The sequence below is a fragment of the Pezoporus wallicus genome, unplaced genomic scaffold (genome assembly GCF_028554395.1).
Source record: "Pezoporus wallicus isolate ANWC-B61680 ecotype Strahan unplaced genomic scaffold, APGP_CSIRO_Pwel_v1 contig_8542, whole genome shotgun sequence".
In the NCBI taxonomy this organism is placed as follows: Eukaryota; Metazoa; Chordata; class Aves; order Psittaciformes; family Psittacidae; genus Pezoporus; species Pezoporus wallicus.
In genome coordinates this window covers 3,204,425-3,224,649 of record NW_026640148.1, presented here as the reverse complement: position 1 = coordinate 3,224,649, position 20,225 = coordinate 3,204,425, and the positions used below count along the sequence as shown (strand labels likewise).

Below are 20,225 nucleotides of genomic sequence, written 5' to 3'. Positions count from 1 at the left end.
AACGTGTTTAAGCAGTTACCAACAACTAAACAACGTGTGAGTTAAGGAGAACAACAATCCAAAGGATGAGGAAAAGGAAGGTGCTATGTAACTCCACAGCTAGCCAGTACAACAATTAGAAATGGAGCAGCCCGATTCCCTACAATTCTGCTGTCATCACATTATGCTTACAGTAAAACATATCATTATTTGTCTATCTGAATGGAAGTATTAAATGACCATTGGACATCACAGGATACTAAACAAGGTTCAGACAACATTATCAAGTTATACAGACAAAAGTAAAGGGTAAATAGTTAGAGACTACAATTGGTTTTGGACAGCACGAAACATAAATTCGATGTATTTCATCGCCTCACTTGTTCAGATAAAAATGTGCCTTTTGGTCCATAGAAAGCAACCAACTACAGCAAGCAAAACAAAACAATAAAGTAGCTCTGCTGCAACACAGGATTTTTACATCTGCTTTCTAATTCAAGTGGAATTGTTTCTCAACCCATTATGTTCATTCTTGACTTCCTGTTCCTATAAAAAATGACAAGGTTTGAAAGACTTCCACTGTAAAGTATTACTTCATACCTAAAAATACGAATGACAGGAACGATTCTAGAGGTCTTTAAGTGCACAAATGATGTTAGGCTGCCCTCTAAGAGTATTAACTGGCCAAAAGGGAATGATGACATAAAAGCGAAGGTTTCATTTACATGGGCACCTTCAGGCTTGTTTTTAATAATAGAACTCAAGACTACAAGATAACACCAATAATAAAAAGTTCTGTGGGACTGAATGATGGCAAAAAATAACCCTACACAATTAGGTATATGTATATATTTAAAGCCTGTGCCTAGATCTGTGCTTTTAGACACAGGCAACCATCAATTGATAGGCTTCAGCAAAAAGTATTACTCACAGACAAAGCACTGGCGTTGTTGCTGTTGGCAGTTTTCCTTGCACAGTTCCAGAACCACTGTGTTTAAAACAAAAATTATATTCTATGCCCTTATTCTAGTGTTTATGGATAAAAACAAAGCAGAGTTTTCCTTAATTTTTGACTAACAGCTACGATGTCTTAAGGATAAAGGATACTTCAGATTGTGCATCTGAACATCAGAAAATGTCAGTTGTATCTCAGTAATGCTCTTAAGAATTAATTTTAGAGAGAAATTTTTCTCTAGGCACATCTCAAAGGAAAAAAAATCAGCTATTCAACAGTGAACAAAAACCAAATAACCATGTCTGCACTAATTATCACAAAGTTATCTAAACAGAGTGGATTGAAACGCATTTTCTGTGCCATAAATCACAAAAAAGCAAGCTATAAAGATTTTTTTTCTTTTTTGTTTATTCACAAAATATTAGTAAATGGTAATGTACAAATTTGCTGAGTTGAGATTAAAAACATACATTATACAGAATAGCCAAGATACGCAGCAGAGTACCATTATTCTCAGACTTAAGACAGTGTCTTATAGATGTTCGTTCCATTATGTACTCATGTAACTCCACCAGACCATGTGTATTACCTCAGAATACTTTAAAACTAACATGGAACAAGGCAAAAAAATAACAGCTTCATTTTGTGACTGCAAGAGAACAAAACCATTAAAGCATTTTCATGAAACAGAACTGTATAAACTATGTTTCTCCATTTAAAAACCTTAGGTTTTTCCATTCAGCCCTGGGGTGTGGCTGTGAGCATTTCTTCCTGGAGGACACCTGAGGTATTTAACATGGATCTCACAAAATATACCCATGAAAACCAACAAATATTACAGTTTCAGCACCACAAAATATCTCAGTTAAATCTCATGTAGAATTAAGCAGTTATTGACCAATCTGAATATACTCAATGCTTCTTATGTCAGTACCAATGTTGTCTTGGTTTGATTCTTGTAAAATAAAGAATCTGACACTGGCAAATATACAGACAGTATCCAAGGCACTTCTAAATATGGCATTTTACCAGTTTCTAGTGTAGAAATCAATATGCTAAACGTGTAGGATGATTCCAATACTCAGGTCTCTAGTTAAAATACTTTTACTTGCTCCGAATAATACCTACAATAAACTAGGTACTGTACAGATATAGAAGATATGAGGTATTTCTCAGCGACCTTCATCTAAAATTAGGAAAACCAGACCATTACAATTCCAGTGAAAAGAATTACACCAAAATTCATGGATTTCAAAAAATATTCTCTCAACTCCATTGTGAATTCTAACCACCTCTGTACATCAGGCCATATCAGCTAAGCTAAAGAGGCAGCAGTGATCTGTCTGTAAGCCGAGCTACATGTTCCAATAGTTTTGTTTATAATAAAACTGCATTTCCTTAGACTGCACAAGAGTGGAATATGCTAACAATATCACATGTAATAAATAGTTGTAGCAATGAAAGTGACACTTTCTTAAGGGGCTTTCACTTGCTAATAAATATGATAGAATACAAGGCTGTTGCTTTTTTAATTCTTTTAAGCATGATCACCAAGCCTGACCCCAAGGCTGCTAATGCTGGGTAAGCCAAGAGACACACAGAACTAGTCCTCTCTCAGAATATATGGTGAGTGTGGCACCATGACCAGATCCACTCACTAGCTCATCTTTCACTGATAGCCAAAATAAATATAACAAACCAAACCTCAAGCGACCTATAACAAAATTAAAGACATTTTAAATTAAAATCTTGTCCCTAATCCAAAATATACAACAGTTACCGTGTGAAGCACAATGAGAAACCTTAACAACATATAAAGGACACTTAGAAAAAATTAACCTCCAAGAATCAATTGTGAAGCATTAAACACCATCTCCTAACGGTGAAGCTGAAAGGTTAAAACTTCCAAAGGTGTCATATCTATGTAGTAGAGAAGCTCATAGACTAATATGGCTTAAATTATTTACTTACTGCTACGTTCAGTGCAATTCAAATTGCGATTGAGTCATGTAGAATACATCTGAGAACTTGCATAAAAAAATCCCCTCTCTGGTAATGTAGTAGTTCTGAGTATGTGGGCTAAGATTAGATGGAATAGGATAAATTCTTTGGGAAACTGAAACCTCCAATCTCTCTGGAGATTTCTGTCTATTTGTACAATAACAGTAAAGAGCACTGCTAACTGGTTACTGATCAGTGCTTGCCCTATAACTCCTAGGACTGTGTTTTTAAATAAGACATACATTTTACGTAGATGCTTTCTGAAACACACTGCAAAAGGATGGTAAATTATTTTGGCAGTTTGTGTTTGCCATATCTCTACATTACACATGAGAAGGAAGAAGGCATTTCTGTTTACAGAGTGGCATTGTGCTTTTTATCTGCTTTAGAACAGATGTTTCCTGTTTCTTCTCAGTGTGATCACTTTTGTTTTCTTTAGTCAGGGTTACTGATACTGATCCAAATCTGCTACTTAGCCTTACAAGAAAGGTAGAATTTTACCATTGTTCTAATGAGGAGACGGTATTTATTTCTTCTTCAGAGCTGGCCACTGTTTGTGAATCCATCTGATTTATGATTCAAAAAGTTCAGAACTGTTTAATTTGTCTTCTTCATACAGCAAAATATTTTCCATGAGCTTCTTTTTTTTATCATTTATCTTTATTTTCCAAGATGTCTCTCTGGCTAATGCTGAAAAACAAAAAAAGAAAAGCCCAAATATTAAGAAAAAAATCCACTTGTGTAAGGAGTAGATAATAAAATAATCCAAAAATGGATTAGGAAAAAAACAGCTGATAGAAAACCAGAAAACATTTTGTAGATTTATTGGTAAAATCATGACTAAGGCAAAAAGATTTACTGAGATGTGTTCGGAAGTAGGAAGAAGAACCTAAGCAATCCTGGAGAAGAGAGTAATTTGTCCCCACTATTGTGATACTAGAGCACTTTTATAAAGGCTTCAGATGGTGCGTGTTTGAATGTTCCTCATACACCCTTCAGATTGATCTCGATTTACCTTGTGAAGAGCATGGAGAGTCACCGGCTGTGTGTTTTTGTTGAGACGTGCTCTGTGCTGTAGATGCTGCTTCCAAGATGTCCTCACTTTTGGCACATGCCGCATTTCTTTCCTGGAGTCCATGTACAGGCTTTTCCTGCTTGATCCTGTAATCAGAGGCTGCCACATTTTCAGCACCGTTACAGCTAGATAGCTCATCTGTAGATTTTTCTGAAGGGTTCCATATAAAACTACTTAATTCATCTGATTCACAAGGCACCCTTGACATCTGTTCACAGTAAACGTCAGGCAACACAACACCTACTGAAGGTGGGCATGGATTGGCACTGGTCAGGATGGCAGGCTGTGTGCTGTCCTCTTTATTCTTCCCCGCAGAAGGCACGTCCATGCTGAGACTCACTGTCTCATCATCAGTTTCTTCGGGAGTGTTCATGGAGAATCCAGAAGTGCTGCCTCCACAGATGTAATGTTCTCTTAGTTTATTTTCAGCCATTTCCATCACTTCAAGAACCTGTTTGTAAGAACAAAACCTGTGAATGCAGAGTAATTCCTGTACTCCTCCTTACACATGTTCTCATATGTCAACACTCCCACAAATAAGCAAGGCATGAATGTGGAGCTTTAGACCTTGCTGTCAAGAAGACTAAAATCTTGGTCAATGTATTTTAAATATTACCTCTGCTGTGTTAGAATTCTTCTTTTTCAGACAAAAGCAGATGGCTGAGGCAAAATCAATAGCAACCTCTTCCAGCAAGTGTCCTGCTTTCTTGTCTAGATATTTAGAGCATATTTCCTTGGCAGCTAGCTTTTCCAATTTTTTTACTTTGGAATATGAGCTTTCTTTTGCTATCTGGATTTCATCAGCAATCATATCTTTCTGTTCAAAGGAAACAGATACATTAGTGAAGGCAAAATGAACACAAACACTCTTTTCTGCTTGAATCACTGAGAATATGAATCTTGCCATATATTTGTTATTATTGCTCCTTAATGGTGGGTTTACAGACCTAAAAGCTTTAAGAATCTCCATTCATGCAGCTGACAGAAATGTTTGTTTTCACAAAAAGGCCAAAGGTTTTCTCTGCATGTGTCTAATGTCAAGTTCACTAAACCAGACCCAGCTCCTCTAGGCCTATGCCTATTTATAGGAATGAAAAAGATACATATAGAGCAGCATTCTTGCTCAGGACTTTTCAAACGTGTTAAAGAAATCATAAACCTGGGATCCTTTCTTTTCTGAACCTATTTGAACATTGATGAATTGCTTAGAAATAGTAAATAAGAATACTACAGTTTTCCCTTCAAAGGCTTCAATGAGATGGGGAGTCAGGAGCACATCCCACAAGGAATATTGGTGGAGTCTGTTCTCATGAGGATGGTGTTAATGGCATTCAGTGAGCCTGGCCAATTCTGATTGCTGTGTAGTTCTAATCACAGCTTGGGCAAATTGGCCAAGATAGAAATTCCAGACAGTAGTGCAACACATAAGCACCTGATAAACACGATGCTGAGCAACTGTGGTTACCGCCTGCCCACGTTTGCCCATTCAGTTTGGCTCATAAGACATCTTTCTGGCACATAAAAAAAACCCATGCAGCAGCATTTCAGCACAAAGTCTTCTCTCTTAAATAAATACACATGTATTTAAACACCAGTATTCTGGAGTATCCCCTACTACGATGATCAGGCCAGTACTCATGAGTGTGGTGTGTGAAATGAGAATAAGTATCCAGCCTCTGTCTAAAGGCAGGTAGGCTACTGATGTTAATGGAACTGCAATATGGCTTCTAAATATCCCTTTTTCAGGATGTGTACAGCAGACTCCAAATAATGAACTATTATATAAAATGAAAATTCATTCTATGACAGTAACCCCATTCACTTGTGTTGGTATTAGTTATTCCTGCTTCTTCTTACCAGATAAATAGGGTTTCTCCCTTCATCCAGGGCCTTAATCCCTGTCAGTATCTCTGCTAAAACCTAGAAAGAATATATGGAAGATAAAACAATCTGTTCAGAATTAATTCTGTTTTTTAAAGTGCGTTTTGTAGCTAAAGAAATATTGCACTGCCAGGGCATTTAAATTTGTATTTTTACTTCAGATGGTTTAACAATGCCAGATCTGGGCAATAGTCATGATTTTGATCTTTATGATTTGTGATCTTTATGGTCTATCTCCAAAGCTAAGTCTATTTTATAGTTAGGTACAAAAGACATTGTTGAAACTAAGGATGATAAGGAAGTCATTCTACATCTAGATAAAAAATCACACTGGACTATTTAAATGGAAATACCCAGATACAGGTAACAAGCCTATCAATTGTTTTACTTGAAATTCCAAATTGACAGGTGATGTCTGTAGCAGTTCCTGTGGCAAATCTGCAAGAATTCCAAGAACCCAACTGCAGGCATCCTGCTGCTCTTTGTGTTTGGGTTTTTAAATGATCAGCAAGAACTTTCTCCAGCAAGAAACAATTTTGTTTGTGTTGTTCAAAAGATTCACCTCACTTGGCCAAAACTGAATATATTTGGAGTGTGAACATAATTAGAACCAGTATTTCAACACATTATGTAGTCAGCAATATGAAACTGTCAGCAAATCCAGTCTTATATCCAATTTCCTGTCTAGAAGCACCAAAGAATGCAATGGAATGTGTTAAAAAGGCCACATACCACACCACAGCTGAATGTATCGACTTTCTCTGTTAACTTCCCATGCCTGATAAAATCTTCTGGCAGGTAAGTAAGAGAAGCCTGTAGGACTTTGGTTTTCATTGTGGCATATTCTGATTTTTTATCAACAGAATACAGTCGCAGACCTGAATGTCCAAGCTTTGGTGTAAAGTTTTCATCCAACAAGACATTTGAGCTGTGATAAAGACAAATAACAATACTGGTCAAGTAATCACTTTAACTTGAGACAAAAAATTACAGTTCTACACTTTAAAAGAAAAGCGCTGAAAGCTTCCAGCATTTGGCCTGCTGTGTATGAGTGAAAGGATAAAGAATGGCAGAAAGGGAGAGGGGGAAGAACAAGCAGTCCAGAAATAACCTCAAAAGAATATACTTCCATCACTCAGAAAAGAGATGGCTTAAACATAAAATGGTAAAGACCCCACAGAACAAGAGACAGCAGAAAGACACTGCAAATGGATTTCACAATTGTGCAGCCTTTCAGCCATTAGTGTTAAAGAAATCCTGGAAATAAGAGGTGACGATGGAAGAGCTGAGTTGCCAAATCCCTCACCTTTTGATATTCCCATGAAGAATTCCGGAATTATGTAAATACTCTGTAGCTCGGAGGAGCCCTACAGCAATGCTAATTCGCAACGCCCAGGTCAGTGGAGCAGAATCCTCCTGCAAGGAAATGAAGAAAATGGTATATCATAGAACAAAAGACTCCAAGACATCAGTAGTTTTGAAAACCAAAGGCTTAGCTTTAGTCCCACTCAAAACTCCTGCTGACCTAAATCAAAAGTTTGGTCCAAGGCAGAATGTGACGATTTCTAGGCCAAGGAAAGAACCTATCCTTGCATATTGTGCTACACATTTTAATGCTATGGGACACAGTGAGATAAGGATCACACTTGCCCAAAGCGTCAGGTACTGCCCATTACTGAGGCACAGCACTGGCTTTGATGGACTGCTGCTCTAAGGTTCCTCTGCCCTACCATCTCCTCTGCAGATGCTCTTTGAATAGGTGTAAACATCTCAACCTGTTCCCTCGTAACCCTCGTGAAACTTCCTAGCACATTATGCCAATGAATATGATTGTAGATTCTACAGAAACAAACCCAAATAAAACATTACATATGAATAGACACAGTTTCAAGATTCCTTATAACTTGAAAAGGCTAAAGGCTGCACAGCAGAAACTTCTTGTTGACCTGGTCTGCTTTGCAGTTGGAAACTGGAAATGAGCTGCAGCCTTTGTAGAACTTGTAGTCAAGATATCTGGCAATTTCTGGCTGTTTCTCAGTATTCCAAAGGATATAATTGCTTTTCATACAATAACAGGCCAGGATTTGTAATCACACGTAGATTAACAGACCCAGATTATTTGCTTACTTGACACTGCAGTCTGTTTTGTAGTGATCCATTAGGCAGGTATGGATATATCAGACAGTGCAATCCAGTTTCTACTGAGAAACCCAGCAGCTGCAAGATGTTGACATGACAGCACCTGCAGGCACAGATCAGCAGTGGTTTGCAAATGAAATATGAGCAACACAGAAAATACTCCTGAGCTGGAATAAATGCCTAAATTCAAGGCAACTGGAAATTTTCCTGCAGCTGGAAGCAGAGAATGGCCCTGAGCAGGACAGCAGAGGGCTGACTAATCTAGCAGCAAAGAGAATGGTTAAGTGCAGCCCATTCTGTGCAGGTAGGAGGGATGCGAGCTGCAGAAGACACTGCTTCTTCACCACCTCAAGGGCTGGCAGAGCATGGTGTCTGCTCAGCATTGCCCTGCAGCATCAACAGGAGGCATGCTCTTTACCATGGCCCCAGTAGAGGCTGTGCATAACCCTCTTATTGAGGGCAGCACAGCACTCAAGACAGAGGCTCATCAGTCTTAAACTAAAGATATGGGCACAGGCCACAAGCAGGAAATGCACTGATTGCACCTGAAAGCCAACACTTACCGAAAGCAAATCTGTACTTCGGTATGGAAGAACCTTTGGGTGGAATCTGGGCTTGTGCATTCCGTCTGAAAAATGAAAACATGCGCTAGAATGTCAATAGTAATTATTAAAATGTTGCATTTGTAGAGATCTTTCAGTCTCTATATGACAAGCTACCTCGGAAAACCGTCAAGTATCACTGAAGGCAACTTAGGGTCAAACACAACAATTAACTGAAAATTAGAACAAAAACCAGCCTAAGGACACATCTGATTCAATCATCAATGCAAGCAGCTATATTGCAGGCTACTCCCATGGCTAGAGTTAATAACACCAGTCACTTAAGTATCTCTCATATGTGTTTGCTGAATCTAGGTTTACTTACTTTACATCCTTTCCTTTTTACCTCTCCTCTCGTGTAGCCCTTCTGGTTCCTTGCCCATACAATAGTAAACAACAACTAATGTTTCAGAGATAATAATAACATACCCCCTTCAAAGAAAAAGAAAAAGGTGGAGTACTTGCCTCTTTCAGTCTTTTGATGATATACTCTATGTTGTTCCTCCGACCTTTGTAGACATCTGCAAAAGTACCTTCACAAATTCTGCTCTTGTCACTGAAACCACTTGTGGCATTAGTAACTTCCCTCTGGGTCCACAAAAGACTTCCACTGGGGAGATCCGTCCTTGTCTCCTGCTGAGGAGCAAGAGAGCTGCAGGGCTACACATGTGCAGAAGAAACAAGTTTCTCTTATGAAAATTCATATGCTTTTTCCTTCTTTCAGTTGTATTTGCTTTTGCATGATCTAAGCAATCACTGTGATTGTTGAAAGAAACTGTGAAAAGTACTGTACATGTGATGCTTTCCCTTTGTTATAACTGTCTTGATGTGTTTTGCTGATATAAAACTTTTGCCTTGTAGAAGAGTCAATTACCAATTTGCATGTCCACCTTTCCCAGAAAATAGACTTAATTTTGTTTAAAAGTCCATATATTTTTTTTGAAGTAATGTTAATTTAAGTTACAAAGAAACTAATCTTTATGGCTGGGGCATACACTAAGAAACAGTTGGATCAGAAAGTAGGGCCCCTCATAATGTATTTATGCTCTGGTAGGAACTTCACATCTACTTCTGAAGCATCTGGCATCAGTTGCACAATAATTTGTTGCTTCCAGTGTGGCAAGTCCTAATGCCAATTGTTATTACAGTTCCACTGTAATAACACACAGCTTTCACAACCTTAATGTGCTCCAGACTTGAGAAAACAAAACATTAGCTCCCTCTCAAAAGCTCTGAGACTACTACATTCTTTGTCGCAATCTTCTCTTCTGGCTGGTACCCTTGAACCAGGTTATTCTGGAAGAGTTTAAACCACAGTCTTCTTCAAAACAAAACAAAACAAAGGAACCAGGCCAAAACAGCACTATGATGGGACCAGGGCGTGCACATGGATCTGTGAAACACTCTGAGAACCCACAGAACAGATCTAACTGGACTATCTTACAGACAAGAGAGCTGTAGGGAGGCAGGAACAGAGATTGTGATGAAATCATTAGGAACATGGGAAAAGCTTGTCACAGTGAGATGGTTAGGCACTAGAACAGCCCAACCTTGGAGATTTTCAATTGTCAGCTACACGAGGCTCTGGGCAACCTGACTTAAACTTGATACTAGCCCAGGTTTCAGGAAAAAACACATTTTAAGTATATAATCAAACTAATAGAAGTCTGCTGTTCTGACTAGTCAGTGGTATATGTGGTACTGTCCTGTGCTCATAGCAGGAATGTTAAGTCCTCTGCAAAATCTATGCTAGAAATTCCTCCAAAATTATTTGCTATTTGTGGGCATGTTTTCCATGCAATATGGTTAATTTTTAACTTCAGTGGTCCATCACTGGCAAAAATTATGCACACTGCAAGTAATCTAATTGAAGCATTAGTAATCCATCGGTATTCAGTCCAAACAACTTGTAATCAACCCCTACTTTTCCACTCTATTTTATACAAATAGAGGGACAAACTTTAACTGAGAAAACATGGAATGTAATGAAGACAATTTTCATTGTTATAGTCAATAAGGACTAACAGGATTTACCTTCACACTTGATGAGACAGGAGGATTTGACTGTAAGGATTTCAAAAGGTCCCTTGGGGGAGGGGGTGGCAAAGGGAGTGAATACAAGGCTCCTTCAGAAACAGCACCTGAAACTGAAATAAGAGCATTGAAAGTACAGGTTCTTTTTACAGTGCCACAGCCTGCGGCTGATTATGGAGGTCTGGGATATTTTGCTGAATTTCCTAACTAGGGATAATCTGTCAAAATGAGCAATACTGTGTGAAGACAGGCAGCTGTTTTCCTGGTTCCTCTTTGCAAGATGACTGTGCACATCCTTCTAGTCCTGGCTTGGGGACACAGAGCTCCCTCTGTCTATACTATTGTTCTTTTCAATCTGTCCTGTGGTTCTACTGCCTCCCGTTCCCAGGCAGAGGGGCCTGCTGACCTGTGCATGGCTCCCTTCTGGCCTAGATTTATTCTGCATGGCAACAGGGACATGGGGCAGGAAATGTATGCACTGGTCTAGTTGTAGTACGGAGCCAGGATGGGACCCATGTGTTCACAAAGACCTGGAAAATGCCTTTAGATCCCACAGGATAGATATAGCCAGCATCCCTCAAGGCCAAGAGAGGTGTAGGAAAGAGAAACAGGAGGCCATGTGATAAAGTTACAAAGAAACACAAAGTTAAAAGGCAAATATTCAAATGCTACCCTTCTGAAAAGAAATATATTCATTATACTATACTGAAAGCAAATGGGAAGCAGTCTTACCTACATGGTCATTTCAATGTTAGCGCAAATTCAGAATGTGTTTCGTTACTACCTGCTGGTGGTACTCCCGGGCGTGAAGAGTCTGTGGATGGCAACAGACTTATCTCGTTTTCTCTGTCTATCTTCTTGTTTTCTGTGGGAATTAAAGATCTGTTCTCTGGTTTAGGTGGCTCTACCAGCTCTTCTTTTCCAGAGTCGGCAATATTAGAGGCTGATGTCCCTTCAAAAGAGAACAAAGGAAAGATGAAGATTACCAGGGAAAACACAGCCCGACTCTAATCAGCTATCAGGAAACAACCCTAGTCAGGAAAACAGACTGTACATTAATATGAACATTAAAACAAACATTCAAGCAATTCACTGAGAAATTGCTGGAATATTGTTGGTACTTAAATTCAGACCATACTTATGACATTAACTACTACTGAAAATCAGTAAGAAGTCAGAGTTTCAAACAAATACCAGTGATGACTATGCAAAATATACACAGCCCCTTACAATAAAACATTAACAATATATTTATTGTGTCATTTTCTGTATAGCATCCTTCAGCCAATGATCTCAAATCACAAATACATCCCAGCCTAGAGAAGGCATCTAGTTCTTTGTTAATTGTTGTGGGACTGGGAGGAAGTTTAACAGAATTGTGTTTGGTTTAGCCAGTTAAATGTTTTAGGACTGTTTTCAAGTGTGTGGTTTTAGTGTCATGACCCTGCTCATTCCCAGAAAACACTTTCCTATATAGAACTATTTGCAATAAAGAATCATTCTGTTACTCATGAACAGAAAGAAACAAGCTGGAGACAACCTAGGGAAAACATAAAAATCAAAGTTCAAGACTTACTAATATATCAGTAAAAAAATAAAGGCTGAATTATTGATTCACTGCAGCTCTAAAAGACCCTGTGCTGTATACAGCGTGGTAAAAATCTCAGAATCAGGCCTGAAAAACCAACTTGAAGTCTGGTTAAAAGACACAAAGATGCTTTCAGTGTACAGGAACACAAAAATACGTACATCTTAGAATTATTGAAATTAGATTAGGTTAAAGTCAGGATGGTAAAAAATGAAGTTAAAAAAAAAAAATCAAGATACTGTGATATCTTGAATCTGTCAAAATCTCCTGAAGGAGCAGATAAATTCTTATCTGTGAATACATTCAAAACTGAGGCTGAAAAAGAGCTTGGAAATGCCCCGTGTGCACTGGGGATGAAAGAAAGACTTCCTATATGCTAACAACTTTTCCTGGTTGTAGTTGTAAATTTTTGTTTCCACCTGCCACCTTTTTCCAGCAACACCTTGTGAATTTTCCTAAAAATAAAAATTAAAGTTTTATTTTGCTATAAAGGAAAATAAGCACAGGTATTAATACAAGGTTTCTTTGTCATGCTGTTTTATCAGCTTTCTATCTTAAGCATGGTGGTGATCTTGGAATCAAAAGCCACACACCTCTATTTGAATGTGAAATTAGACAACAGTTTTGTGTCCTTTTTTCTGTACAAAGCATTAGAATATCTGAGACAAGCAGGAAGCAGTATGCTTCGTTTTAATCAGTACTGCTCACAAGAAGCCAGGGCTCAGTAGAACTGTTTAAGAGAAGACAAGCTATGCACATTTCAGTGCACTAAAGATTGAAGAGTAGATGAAAAGCAGTAATGGTAGAAGTGGCCACGGTCGTGACAGGCAAGTTTTGCCTTCTGACCTCTGTTTGGGTTTTGCATCCACTATCTTCATTCATGTATCAATGTAGGTTTGAATAAAGCCAGGCTTTAGAATTAAGACAAAAAAAACAAGTATGTTTCTTTATTCCTGTATCAGAATGCTAAGAAATCCCGAATTTCACGAGGGCTCAAAATCAGTCACTGAACAAGTCTGCAGGCCTTTAGCTAAAACTGACAGTCCCTGCATTCTGCAGATGGTAGCTTTTCCCTCCTGTATTTCAACCTAGAAGTCTCTAAAATTAGAATCACTTCCCTCTTTCAACCTACTTTTCAGGGTTTGTCATCAATTTAGCAACTTCCTGCACATCAGACAAACAGGTCATCACTGCAGCTAAAGAGCTGACATAAGAAAAAAATCAATTATTATGGGAGTTCAGAAGTGGGCCTAGAGTAGTGCAAGAAATTGTTGACGGGACGTACAGTTCTCCTGGAATTAATCTGCCAGGAAAACCAACCTGTGTGTTGTGTCTGATTCCTTTAGGTCAGAATGAATAGAATTACAGTGATGAAGGACCACCTGGTTTTCAAAAGTGCCCAGTAGAACAAGCAATGTATTCTTCGTATCTGCCCCAAAGGAATGACCTGAGTGAGCATTTTCAGATATAAATAAAAAAGCAGAAATAGAGGGTAAAGGCTTCAAAGATTTGCCTAAATCTAAAAAGATCATGCTAGAAATCACTGCGGCTTGTGACTGAGCCCACTGTGGAATGTCCGCATTGGGTTAATTCCAAAAAAACATAACTACTTCCACATGCCAGAACAACAAAACAATCCAGACTAACAAAACAATCCAGACTCTCTGCCACTCAAATTAATATGAAGCTTTGCTATGGACTTCAATATAAAAGACAACTATAATAAGTGTTTTTAAAAGATCATTTCATTGTAGTTTCACAACTTACTGCATTTGAGTTGATCTGAGACTAACATTAATATCCATCATCCAGAAATGTAAGTAAAAGTTGATCACTCCACAGGATTTGTCTCTTCCCATCCTCTTTTAAGCCCTCTTTATCTAGCTTTCATGCTGCTTTACAGAGTCAACCCCCAAATCACGTAACTCCTTATGCAGCTCTTTGTGGAACAGTCCAATATTGTAGTTCACCCACTATCATAAAGGAAATCTGAGAAACAAAGGTATCTTAGATTTATTACATCAGTTCAGTGTCTTAATAAGCTGAATTGAGCATGTCCATTTCTATCCAAGATCTATTAATATTTACTTTCCCCGTTTACTATTCAGCCTGCAGATACCCTTATAAAGACCCTTGTTTACTTGCATCAGCCAGCTACAATCTCTACAAACCGAGTTTTTCCTTGGTAATTACAAAACATTCTCTTCCAGCCTGCAGGAATTTGATTGGGGTTTATTTTTAACAGGGGAAACCCTCAGGGTTTTCAGCTTGCGGCAAGTGAAGTCCAAAAAGTCTCAGGAACGTTTCTGAGAAAGCTAAAACAAAGCCCAAAACCTTAAGGTAAATCACAGAGGCAGAGAAAAAACAGGTTATACCTCTTGTACCAGAGGCTGACCTCAGCTGCATCTTGTGCAAGCTACAGCAATACAGTGATACTGACATACCACACAGTGATACGGACAGTCAGACAAGCAGAAGGATAATGACTTTCTGTGCTGGGATGATTATTTTTGTTTGTGTTCTATCTTTAAGGTTCTATCTTTAAATTACTGGAAGTTGCTCTGGGATTGGAAGCCCAATTCTTTGCATTTTACATAAGCACCGAGACAAATCTTAGTTGGTTCTTGTGTAAGCGATCTTGTCAGAGCTTTACAATGCCGCCTCTCAGGGTTTGATCCAGTGCCACATTCTGGCCTCTGCACACAGGCCCAGACCTAACAATCAGAGACCCCCTGCACAGCCTCTGGGCTTCAGGGGGTCATTTCACTAAATGTGCTAAACATCAGCTCGAAGCCACCAACGTTGTGGTTTGCAAGCAAGTGCTCTCTGAAATTAAATACATGGAGCTTCTGTTGAAGTGATTCACCCCTGCAATGTGCTGAACTAACCTCAGTTTGAAATCTGTTCAGGGGCTTGTTTTAAAGGCCTGTAACAGAAGAGAAACCCCCCTACCCAGAGGCAAAAGCAGCAGCATCTCAGTTGTTACAAGAAGTATAAACAAAGGTGGGCCCCAGAATGTGCTCCACAGGGAAAGAATGCAAGGCTTGTAACTAATTAGAGCTTAAGGTGTGGTAGGTTAAACTGTGTTATATAAGAGCACCCACAACCTCTCTGTATGGACCGGGAATTGATGGTGTTAAATACTGAAGAGGCACAGAGCAAAAACCTCATCACGTCATGAAAGTCACTCCCTACTCCAGAGCATCCTTAAAAATACCATTATCAGAGAGCCAGGGTTATTTCAGTGCTGATATCTAGATCAGATTCAATACAAATGATAAAATTAATATTAAATTTAAGTATAAATTAAAAAAAAATTAAATCAAGATTTTATCTTCAATCCTGTCAACTGAGACATGACCCTCACAGTGACTAAATTAACAACTGGATTACCAAGATACAGCTTAAACCAGATTCGAACCAAATAATAGAACCATAGAATAGTTAGGGTTGGAAAGGACCTTAAAATCATCCAGTTCCAACCCCCCTGCCATGGGCAGGGACACCTCACATTAAACCATGTCACCCAAGGCTATAGAAGCATAGAATGATTAGGGTTGGAAATCCTGTAGCTCTATGTGTTTTGCTGAAGAATGAGGAGTAGGAATTGCTATGGTCTTCTATGCTGAATGCTGTGAGTGAATTCAGTCAGGAGGTCGATCTGCTGAATCAAAGTGCTGCACAGGGTGGCAGCAAAATCAGTTACATTAACTGAGCAACACTCTCATTAGGGTCTGTGGTTACCGTGTTAGATGTACTAAGACATAATTTGCTGCTTGAGCTTTAGCACTTACTATTCCTTTAAAAACACCCAATAAAATTACATAATTTAGAATGCCATTGTCAGATTTTTCCACCATACCCAGATGAAGGTTTACAGTCACACTAATTCCCGGAAACTACAGAACACAGCAGTGCCACACAAACCAACGCTGTGGCAAGAAACCCACGATGCAGAGCTGGACTTCCCATGCATGCCAGCTGGCAGCCCTGCCCGGTGGAGATGGGCTGCTGTTGAGCAAGAGCCGCTCGTGATGTCACTCAAAATGACTCGTGGCAGACAGCTTCTCCATCACAGAACGGGAGAAGCAGATGGGGCTCCCACACATTCCTCACCTATGGAAGCATGTGCCCTCGTGAGCACACCTGGATAGAGTTTCTCTAACCATTTTCAGCCACGTAACAACAATCTGTAATGTTTCTTTCTAGTAATTCCCCATGGAAAACTGGTGAAAATCATACAAACATCTGGTTTCCAGACCGTAGACTTTGTGTGGGAATATGTGTTAAAAAGGGAACGTGGTCCACTCTCAACTTTTTGGGGCTACTCAATACAGAAACACAGTATGCTGTCCAGGCTTCAACAGATTTCATGGTAGCACTGGGTTAAGGTACAATTTGGTTTACAAAAATTGACAAAAACCCTGCAATTTAAACATAATTTTCAATGGAAAAAAATGGAAAGTTACATTTAAGAGTGTTGTGATTTCTATAAGTCAATAGTTTACCTTAACCAGGCACACTGAGCTCAAACTCTAACCATCCTACCTCAAAAAGATAAACCTGAAATACAGCAAACTGGAGATTGCTGAAAAGAATCTCACGCAGAGTTACAAAGTTAAGCTTTCCCCAAGTTAAACTAAAGTTTAATCTGGGGAGAGACAGAGGTGAACATACGATAGGAACAGAGAAAATATGAGATGGAATAAACAAAGAGTAATGTAGGTAGTTGATAAAGCATTTCTCCTTTTCATAATCTTTTTCTCATGGTGCAGGGCAGCAACCTGCATAGGAAAACTGATTATATGTTCTTCTGCTCTTCTGGGTTTGCTGACTGAGTATAGTGACAAAGTTTCACAGAGAAACAAGAACGTATGAAGAATTAAAACATGCAGAATCAAGCTCTGTTTAGAAACCCTGACTGAAGCATTAAAGTACCAGCCCTGGCTCGGAGCACAGCCAATCTCTGTGGCACCTCTCAAAGCCACTGAAAAGGTGGGATGATGACTGAGAGGGACCTGTGATTCTTTCTCTATGTCACTTCTTAAGCATCAGACACCCAGCAAAAGGTTTCGTCAGTCAGTGAGATCCACTGGACTGGGGCTGGTGCTCTGGAAGAACACAGATTCCCACAGGAGGAAGGAGCAGCTACTCACAGTCCAGAATGACTTGGGCCGCTCGGTAGAGCTGCAGTGCTCGCAGCAGGTCCAGGAGCTGTGGCACCGTTGCCAGCCTCACTCCCCACCACCACATCAGCTCCCTTGTTATGCTGATCCCAGTCTTCTCCATGCACTTGATTTTCCGTAGCTCTGTTTGGTCAGTTATCACGTAGGAGGCTATTGGGAGACAAAGGACAGTTCTGTTTAAACCAGAAAATACAAGCAGGTGCAACAGGGAAAACTAAGGTGTGAGACGCACTTTGCCTTTGCACGCTTTTACAATGAAGGATGGCAATAACTGAACTATATGGACATGAAGAAAGGTCAGTTTGTGTAAGTTCAGTTGTGTGCTCATTTGTGGTCCCTGGGGCTGGTGGAGATGCCACCAAAGGTGTCTGTCCAAATCAGCCCGCCTCAGTTGATCCACATCTACCTGAAGGAGAGGTGTGGGGGCCTGGAGTGTGGGAACAAAGATTGTCCTCAGCTGGCTTTAGAGGACGCTGGACATAGGTTTACGCATGCAAAGATAGCGGAAGTGAATCCCACCCTAAGTCAGCAAGTTTAACTGGGGTAAGAGTTCAGTCAGTAGACAGAGTTAGTGAAGTCTTGAATGAAATTATGTCATGTTAAATAAGAAAGGGAGGACAACTGAGGAAAGGTTCAGGTTAGAACTGTTTGGACTGGGATACAGAAAAAAAGAATAAAAACCTCAGGGACTGCATTTTCTATGCTTACTAACTGGACACAGCAGGACCAAGAAAAATGGGGCAGTAAGTATGAGGGAATATACATGAAGTGAAGAGAGAAAGAAAACAATAGATCATCTAAGCAAGGCAAACACTGGGAGAAGCAGAAGATAAAGTGCAGAGAGGGGAGTGCTAAAGAGCAGAGCGCGAGAGGCGGGAGCCTGGCTGCGCAGAGAAGCCAAGCAAACACAGAAGTCCGGAATTCCACCTATGAACCAGCAGTTTCACTTGATCCCAAAACCAGAGTGGTGCATGGGAACTCCCTGTCTACAGGATGTGAGTGCTGGGCAGCGGCTGGGCCAGAGGCCCTGCATGGGGCAGCTGTGTGCCCTGCCAGTACCCCGCACCCTTCCACTGCCCGTCCCAGCCATGCTGTCGCGCAGTGCCCCTATGGCACTCCATCAGCCCACCTCCCCGCATGCCAAGCTCACCGAACCGCATCCAGTCGTAGTCACTCAGGCAGTCCATCTTCTGGCAGAAGTCCTCCAGCACCCAGGCAGGCATGCTGTGGATGTACAGCACCGGGGGGGAGCCCCCTTTCAGGGCCAGGGGCGGCTGCTGCAGGGTCATTGCTTCGCAGGCCCTCTCCGGAGTGTCTTTTGTCCCCGCCGCGGCCATCAGCCACGGCTACACATGGTGCATACCCAGAGCAGGGACACTCGCCACTCTCTGCCTCCTGTGCGGCTTGTGGAGGGTTGATTTTCTTCAAACGCTTCCTCTTCTCAAAGGGGCTGTCCTTCACAGCCTGTCCCCTCCCCACCACACTCACTCTTTGCTGGCGGAAGAGTCGAGCGACACGGGCAAGCGTTTCTTGGCAGACTCAGACCGCGCTCCTGCTTCCTGCTCTGGCTGACGTCAGGCCCCAGTTGCAAATCAGATTTTCCTTTCCATTGAGTGCCGATTGCTCCAGCCCGATTGCCAAATGCCAGGTTTCACGGGATGAAGGTGAAAGGTGCTTTCCTGCCTGTTACGCGCAGCTGGTATTGCCGACAGGCTGGGCAATGGCTGCTCGCAAAGCGAGGGCTGGTAGGCAAGGAGCTTGCCCGCTCAGCCCAGCCATTGGCCACATTCCCAGGGCAGTCTGCTAGTGGCTTGGTCACCTGTGTGGGTATAGATATGTCTGTGTGTTTAAACATAGATCCCCCCAAGAGCTGCACCGACTGTGCTCCCACTGTGCTGGATGCTGTACGACCAGGGATAGAGGAAGTTTCAAATATCCCACAAGATCTAAGCAACGAACATGTACAAGCAGGAGGGCAGTAAAAACCTCTGTCAGCAAATACTGAGCAGTGACGCCTCTGCCTAACCGCTGCCAGGCTTTCGCACTCATTGCAGCATATAGGATTTCACTTACCATAATATGTAGCACAGTAGCAGATGCAGGGCGCGAGAAGTGGTCATCTAGCCAGGCTAGTCGAGGATTGGGTTTAAAATGTGGTCTTAAAGCCAGTAATTTTTCTAAATGCATAGATTTTTCCTTTGTTTTTGTATTGAAGCTGCTTTCTATAAAGATTTGTAATGACTTTGCCAGGGTAAATGCTACAGATCCTGCTGGCAAAACCATCTACTTGGACAGCCTTAAAGCAGTACCTCTGCCAGCATGGGACAGTTCACCAAACACAATTGTGACCCATTCCTCTTCCTATTCTTTTCGTTCACGTTCAGCCCTAGGTCTTTTTGTATTTACTGCAAACATTACTGTAAGTTTAGAGAGCTTTTAACTTACTATTTCTTTATAATCTGCTCGTATTTCACAGCAGAGCTAACTCTTGTTTTCAGGATCAAACTTTCACACTTCGGCAATTTTCCATACTTCTAACCTCAGAAATCGCAAGCCTTTCAAGTACCATTAAAGTAACAATGAATTTCTTACCCCCACTGTGGCAAGGAAAAGCTGAAAAATGTGATATTAATGTAGCTACAAGGTCAAAAGACAGGGAAAAAAGACTATCCGAATTGTGTAACTTGAAAGACCACAATTCAAAGATTCCTCAGGACCTCCCTGTTTTAGCAGCAGCACTATTTCAATAATAACAGTTGAATTTATGGGGGTTTCCCCTCCTTTT

General features: G+C 40.5%; 1 protein-coding gene across 1 annotated transcript; it reads right to left on the bottom strand.

Moving 5' to 3' along the window:
- Positions 1 to 1,455: 1,455 nt before the first annotated feature.
- IRAK2 (interleukin 1 receptor associated kinase 2) lies at positions 1,456 to 18,808 on the bottom strand. The gene is made up of 13 exons (XM_057417673.1): positions 18,591 to 18,808; positions 17,411 to 17,590; positions 11,451 to 11,618; positions 10,667 to 10,779; positions 9,098 to 9,292; positions 8,594 to 8,658; positions 8,019 to 8,133; positions 7,198 to 7,307; positions 6,624 to 6,819; positions 5,868 to 5,930; positions 4,627 to 4,827; positions 3,951 to 4,461; positions 1,456 to 3,625 (listed from the first exon to the last, which is right to left on the bottom strand). Exons 1-13 carry the CDS (start codon positions 18,775 to 18,777, stop codon positions 3,507 to 3,509), a joined length of 2,223 nt encoding a protein of 740 aa, XP_057273656.1. The 5' UTR covers positions 18,778 to 18,808; the 3' UTR covers positions 1,456 to 3,506.
- Positions 18,809 to 20,225: the final 1,417 nt, after the last annotated feature.

Coding starts and splice junctions, on each gene's coding strand:
- IRAK2 (XM_057417673.1), bottom strand. CDS start 18,777: ATGGCCGCGGCGGGGACAAAAGACACTCCGGAGAGGGCCTGCGAAGCA. Junction 8,659..9,097: donor TCATCAAAAGACTGAAAGAG/GCAAGTACTCCA, acceptor TTCATTTTTCAG/ACGGAATGCACAAGCCCAGA. Junction 8,134..8,593: donor GAAGTACAGATTTGCTTTCG/GTAAGTGTTGGC, acceptor CTGTGCCTGCAG/GTGCTGTCATGTCAACATCT.